This window comes from Armigeres subalbatus, unplaced genomic scaffold (assembly GCF_024139115.2).
Source record: "Armigeres subalbatus isolate Guangzhou_Male unplaced genomic scaffold, GZ_Asu_2 Contig141, whole genome shotgun sequence".
Taxonomy (NCBI): domain Eukaryota; kingdom Metazoa; phylum Arthropoda; class Insecta; order Diptera; family Culicidae; genus Armigeres; species Armigeres subalbatus.
The window spans coordinates 579665-586405 of NW_026942188.1; the positions used below are offsets into that span (position 1 = coordinate 579665).

At 43.5% G+C, this 6741-nt stretch overlaps 1 protein-coding gene across 1 annotated transcript; it reads left to right on the forward strand.

Annotated features, from left to right (window-relative positions):
- The first annotated feature begins 581 nt into the window (after window positions 1–581).
- Window positions 582–5172, forward strand: LOC134202785 (uncharacterized). The gene is made up of 6 exons (XM_062677778.1): window positions 582–929; window positions 1544–2078; window positions 2138–3538; window positions 3593–3764; window positions 3824–4429; window positions 4490–5172. Exons 1-6 carry the CDS (start codon window positions 863–865, stop codon window positions 5141–5143), a joined length of 3435 nt encoding a protein of 1144 aa, XP_062533762.1. The 5' UTR covers window positions 582–862; the 3' UTR covers window positions 5144–5172.
- The last annotated feature ends 1569 nt before the right edge of the window (window positions 5173–6741 follow it).

Below are 6741 nucleotides of genomic sequence, written 5' to 3' on the forward strand. Positions count from 1 at the left end.
TTCGTGGCCGTTCTAGCAAGGTATCTTCTTCTTTTTCGGCATCCTTTGGGTTAAACTTCAAAGCAATGTGCCACTTGGTTTATGATAAACTGAAATCTCTGGATGTAAAAATGAAAAAATATACGTTTTCTCATACTAATTTCTATGCAATCTTAAAGCGCGTTGCGGAAACCGAGGAAGCAACCAATCGGGTTTGGGACCCCGAATTGTTTCGAAAAACCATTGATTTGAAAAAATGACCTTGGCGCTCCACTCTAATAAGGATATAGGTCTATGCCTACTGTATTTGAAAAAAAAGACGACATCACCGTTAAGTGGATTATTCTGTTTATTATATTTAAATTTGTATTGGTTTCATAGTTTTGCATGCACTCCGAACGACTATCCACGCTACCATCGTGCTTCGAAAGAGAGAATCAAAACAAATCTGCTACGAGAACATATACTCCAGCACCGGAGAGCCAGACCAGAGACCTCAACAAGACCCAACAGTTACTGCAAGTCGAAGCCCACTTCTAAGCAAGGCACTGCAATGCTCACGCTCTCAGCACCAGTCCAGTCAGTTTAAAGTGAGCGGTGAATTGAACCGGTCGCAGCAAAACACGCGATCAGCACTGATCGACGCGTCGCTGGTTTGCTCGGTGCGTACCATTGTAGAGCAACACCTGAAGAAAGTGACTCATACTCGCATTTCCACTTGCTGTGCCAGCCGTGCAGACACGGGCAAAACTGCACTGATAGAGAGCAAAAGACATAATATGTTGTGCAACACTGCCATCGATATCATAATATTTTTCATCATTCGGAATGCAATGTGAATCGTACCAAATCCGCGAAAAATATCGACAAAAACGGTGCGAGAATGCGATCCATGAGTCACACGGCTGGAGTTTTGGCGATCGTCATCATCGTTACGGTACTTGATCAAGGTGAGCCTACAGTGAGTGGTGGTCATTTCGCTCAACCAATCGTTACGATTTCCTGGTGGCTTTTATCTGCCACGTCGCGGCTAAGAGAGCAACATTCGTTTAAGTGATTGAAATCTTTTGACCTTGTAATCTTTCCTTCTAAGATCTTAGATTGTTTCTGTTTTGTTCGATAGACGATCGCCTAATCATTTAAGTGTCGGGGAAAGGTTTTCCCCGCGCTTAACACTGGGGCGAAACACTACTTTTGTGTAACAAAACCCATCGACTTTTGTTTGTACATTTTTAGTATTTTACCGTTCTTCAGTTCTTCAGTAAAATTAATTCCTATTCAACAAACCGTAAATTTTTACTACAGTCGCTAGTTTTCCAAGGTAGACCAACATACATCTGGTGTGACTTCGGTGGTTTACAATACCACGACAAACGTCGAAATCATTCCCAGTATCAATGATCTGCTAAATGATAGGAAACAAGTTCTGATTTAGTTGATTCAGCAACGAAATGTTCGTTTTCAAACTATGGTGGATAAATTAAATAAATTATAGATTGTGCAACTTTGCGCATGCATGTTATATCGATTGTATTGATATTGATTGAAACCTTCCTCTCTTCAGCTGCGGCGGTCAATTTGGTGGCATACATCTCACAGTTTGGCCTGCATGGCGAGATCTCATTCTCACAATTCTCGGACAGGCAGGTCCAGATAAGTTCGGATTTGGAAACAACGCTTCAATACCCCGATCAAGCGTGGAGCTGGGGCGTGTATCAGCTGCCGGTGGACTACACGATCGTCGATGGTCGAGAGCGGTGTGACGTGAAACAACTTGGAGAGCAGTTGTGGTCGTTCGACGATGACTTGGGTTTTTTGACATTGCCCGGGAACGAATCTGTGTCATGGTTGAACGATATTCCACTGACGGGCGAAAAGGGCCTGTGGGGTAAGTCGCTGATGCTGTTCGATCCGAATAATGGGTTCAGAGTTTGTGCTACGATCACGACCCGGGATGGTTCGCAAGATCATATTGCAGAGGCGAGATTCAGTAGTCCCATAACGGGATCGATCTATTTCCGATGGTTGGCTGCCAAAGAGACGCATCATTCAGATACGTTGATCTATTCAAATCTCTTCCATATTAGGGAACAGTCCAGGTAACGCATTTTAAATCTTAAATGTATACATATTTTACAATTTACTTATTTTTTTTTAGAAAACTGAACAATCCACCTTTTACTGAGCATTCGTGGAAAATATATGTGACGGATATATTAGAGAATGACAATGCAGAGGAGAACTGCAATAAGCTCCAATTGGTGTTTGACCCACAGGTTCAAGGAGCTGGCAAAGCAATTGGTGACATCGATGTACGCCTTGGCAATCTAAAAATTACTACAAACTCTCAAAAGAGTAAGATTCCTCAGTTGTTTAATGATCGAGACTTGGTTCTGCTGCCTAGCGATCTCTATGGACCGTCTCGGAAACTCTACGTGGTTATCTTCGATCCTGTTCACCCTGACACGTTCCTCGCTTGCTCAAAGATTCGCCATCTCAAGGCAAAGTCTGCCCGAGCCTTGGTCAACGGCCAGGGAATGCGCGGAGAAATTCGATTCTTCCAACGATCACGCTTTGAACCAACCTGGGTCAATGCCTCTTTCGCTTCAGTTACTAACAGCCTTGAGGACAACGTCAACTATGCCAAAGATGTTGCTAGTTTTAAGATCAACCAGTTACCTCTCCAGTCCTACTCGGCCAACAAGGATTCATTCTGTTTAACATCCGGACCGGTTTTCAACCCAGTCAATATCGAACCCCAAAGCATCCCGCCGCCCGGATTTGGAACACAGGATCAATATCCGGTCGGTGACCTCACCGGCAAGCTCACCAATCGCAACAAAAGAGAAACCCATCGAATGTTTCTCCCGGGAACCAGCGCTGAACTCAGTGGATTTTTCTGGGATGCTTTCCTTCCGCTGCAGGGAAGGCACAGCGTGATTTTCCGAAGTTTCAGCGTTCAACGCTTTAACCGCACCGATCCAAACAACATCACACATACCCCTTGGGCATGCGGGCCCGTGACACTCTACGAAATCAGCCGCCCTTACCAAATTCCCATCATCACGGCTCAGGTTCTGTTCCGATATCCCATCGTTGGAAGAATACTGTTCAGACAGGTGAAGGATGAGTTCTGGAGTGACACGGCCGTGATCTTCGAGTACCTAATCCACGCTGATGGTTCAAATGTTAACAACACAGCCGAACACCGATGGACCATTACGGACCATCCTCCGGGGAAGGACTTTTACGATTGGCAGAATCGATGTGTTAGCTCGGGCGGAATCTTCAACCCGCAGAAAGTTTCGGTAGGAATGTCAGATTGGGAGCAACGATGTACTTCCTCTTCACCCGAGCTTTGTCGGCTAGGAGATCTTTCAAATCGATTGGGGATGCTGGGAATTGCAGGTCGAAAAGCAGAAGCCGAGCGAGTCAGTCGAAAGATGTTCGTCGATCAGAATCTTCCGTTGAGCGGATTTGCGAGTATCATTGGGCGATCAATTGTTATTTACGATGATCATGGACCCAAAGCTAGGGGAGAACGGCTGGCTTGTTCGATGTATGTCTTTTTTATGTTTCCTAAAAATTAAACTAACGATGAACATTTTTTCAGAATCGGGGGCTACCACCGCAGAAAAGTGGTCGCACGGGACTGGTATTCCAACGGAGATCCATTGACAATTAAAGGAAAGCTGGAGATGTTGCAACAATCGGAATACGACATGACAAATGTCGAAGTGGATTTCAAGGGATTGGTGGAAAACAGTGGCTACCACGTGCATATTGTGAGTTCTTAACATCATGCTCTTTAACAAGTACTTTAACAAAATTTCCATAATTCAAGGCTCCAGTTGAAGGCGATCTGCAGTTTCCGTGTGAAGATTCTACCGTCTACGGTCATTGGAACCCACGGTCCATAAACCCAAAGCTTTCGCCACCACCAGCACAGGGAAGCACCGATGAATACGAATTAGGTGATCTTAGCGGAAAGTTCGGCACCCTGGACGGTGTCTCCATGTACGAACAGGCCTACAACGACACACGGCTACCGCTTTACGGATACGAAAGTATCATCGGTCGCTCGATTGTGGTTCACAAGAAGGAGAAAAATCGTCGCTGGGCGTGCAGCACGCTGGAACGAGGTTACAGCCCTAGTGAGGCGCGGGAGATTCGAGCCATAGCATCATTTCACCACCCAGCCGGGTATGCCTATGGTTACATCCGAATGACGCAGCTTATTGGAAATGATGGCAGTCAGAGTGACACAATTATCGAAGTGAACCTCAGATATCCAGGGAAACACGATCGAAACATGACATCCAATCACAATTGGCACATTTGGGTGAATCCGGTTGGGGTAGATGCCACGGTTAAACAAGTAGAGACGCGTTGTGTTGCGGCAGGATACGTGTGGAACCCGTACTACACGCAGCTGGCTGATCCGTTGAATGTAAGACTAAAAACAGCTCTTAAAATTTTCTTTAAAAAAAACGATGTTTATCCTTTTCAGCAAGATTTGTATCGCCAAGAGTGCGGCCCGGATAACCCCTTACGATGCTACGTGGGTGACGTATCCACTCGATTAGGCCCCATCGACATCGGCGGACGTCGGATGGTGTTCACCGATAGTAATTTTCCTCTGGAAGGCACGGTGAGTGCGCTTGGAAGAGCGATCGTCATTTTCGGGCCCGACTTCTCCCGGGATCGTTTCGCTTGCGCAAAGATTGAACCCGATCACGACATCGTTAAGTATATCAATCTTAAAAAACCACCGCGATTTGTGGTGACGCAATTTCTGGAAGATGTTCGAGCAGTGATGGGACTCCCCGAGTGGATGTTGGCGATCGATTCCCGAAGCATCAAAACGCTGCACAACGATGCGTGCGTTCAAATGATCATTCATTTCAAGGGCCCCAGCGCGTTCCAAATAGAGCAAGACTTTTCACGACTGTTGGCCAGTGGAAGGCTCGATAACCCTTCTGTTTTCGTTCCGGGATATGTGAATCCTAAACGGAAGAAAACATTGTCCTACCGTACCTGTGGGGTACGTGATCCTAATGATAAGGACAATCGGAAAGGGTTCTTCAGCAGAAGTGGGTGCGGAGCTGTTCAATACTCAATAGGTTTATTCATACTCGCACTTTTGATCGGTCGTTTGATATAGAAATTTAACACAAATAAATAATTCATGAAGATTAATTATTTCATATAGGTTCAGATGACAGAAGCACTTTTAGGTTTATTCTTTGCTATTGGCAATTCTTATTCAGAATGGTATGTGGGTGGGGGCACATTATAAAGTTGATTCAAAAGTATAGGATTGCTTATGTCGTTCCTGTTCGGGAGACTATCATCTAGGTTACTTCGACCTGGCAGCTAAAGTATCGGTTACTACAAATGTCAAGCCGATGTTGGTGATGTTACCAAACATGCACTACAACATGATACATAAATGCTAGGAGTTGATCCAGCCTAGGTCCGAAAACCTCTCGAATGAAGCTAGTTAAAACCTAATTTCGCAAAACAATTTAAATGACTACAGCGCCACTAGTATTCTTGTACTTATGCTCATATATCTACTCATATTACCGTCTTACTGTACATATCGTAAAATATTAAAAATTAATTAATGAGAAAATATTATGAAAATTAGCTACGACGGAATTTTCAATTGAATATAAAATTCGGAAACAGAATGTGTATCAGATCATAATTTCAATTTTCTGTGATGTAAATCAGCGGTTCTCAACCTTTTCCTTGAGAGGCTTAACTTTTTAAAAAGACCTAAGTAACATTTTTCATGAATTAATTTAAATATTGCAATCAACAGACCAACATAAAAGCTTTTGATTGCACTACTCAAATTAAATCATGAAAAAAATGTTACTTAGGTCCTTTTGAAAAGTTAAGCGAGTTTTGCATTCATTGAGGTACCCCCTCATAACGAGTTTAAGTTATGAGATATATTGGACCTGAAACTTTCCGGTTAAAATTCAGTTTATACATCAAGCTTCCAACAAGATTTTAAGAAAATTTGGAGGCTTTCGAGCCTCTTGAAATGAGGCTTCTGAGCATCTGAAAGGACACTTCCCAAGTAACATTTTGGTTGCATGTTGGTTTTATAACACTCCTGAAGAGTAAATTATGGTCTTCAAGAAAGTTATAAAACTTAAAATCAAGACAAAATTTTCAAAACGACTTATCTGCTTTAGTAAACAAAGATTCAAACGACGATTTGACGAATCTGATAGCTCTCCCACGCAAACCAACACCACCAATAGGTAGGCGAAGGTTTCCGCTACCTGTTAATGGTGTTGGTTTGCGTGGGAGAGCTATCAGACTCGTCAAATCGTCGTTTGAATCTTTGTTTACTAAAGCAGATAAGTCGTTTTGAAAATTTTGTCTTTAAATGTAACTTGGGTTCAGCATCTCGAAAGAATTCCAAGTCAAGACTAGCCGGTTTTCAGAGGTTTTCAATCATCTTGAAATGAGGATTCCGAGCCTTTTGAAAGGAGGCTCCGACCCTTTCGAAAGTAGGCTTCCGAGCCTCTTGAAAGGAGGCTTTCGAGCCTCTTTAAAGAGGGCTTCCGAGACTCTTTAAAGGAGGTTTCCAAGCATCCTGAAAGGAAGATTCCGATTCTGTTGAGAGGTTACAAGCCTCTTATTAATTTAATTAACAACTTTAACTTTACATTTGCCCGACATCGGTCGTACAACGACACACGCGATTGCAGATGTGTTCTGTCGGAATTAGTTTCGCTT

Bases quoted from the DNA above. Each gene is read 5' to 3' on its own strand.
- LOC134202785 (XM_062677778.1), top strand. From the start codon at position 863: ATGCGATCCATGAGTCACACGGCTGGAGTTTTGGCGATCGTCATCATC. The intron at 2,079-2,137 runs GTAACGCATTTT...ATTTTTTTTTAG, and splicing joins CATATTAGGGAACAGTCCAG to AAAACTGAACAATCCACCTT. The intron at 3,539-3,592 runs GTATGTCTTTTT...ACATTTTTTCAG, and splicing joins GAACGGCTGGCTTGTTCGAT to AATCGGGGGCTACCACCGCA.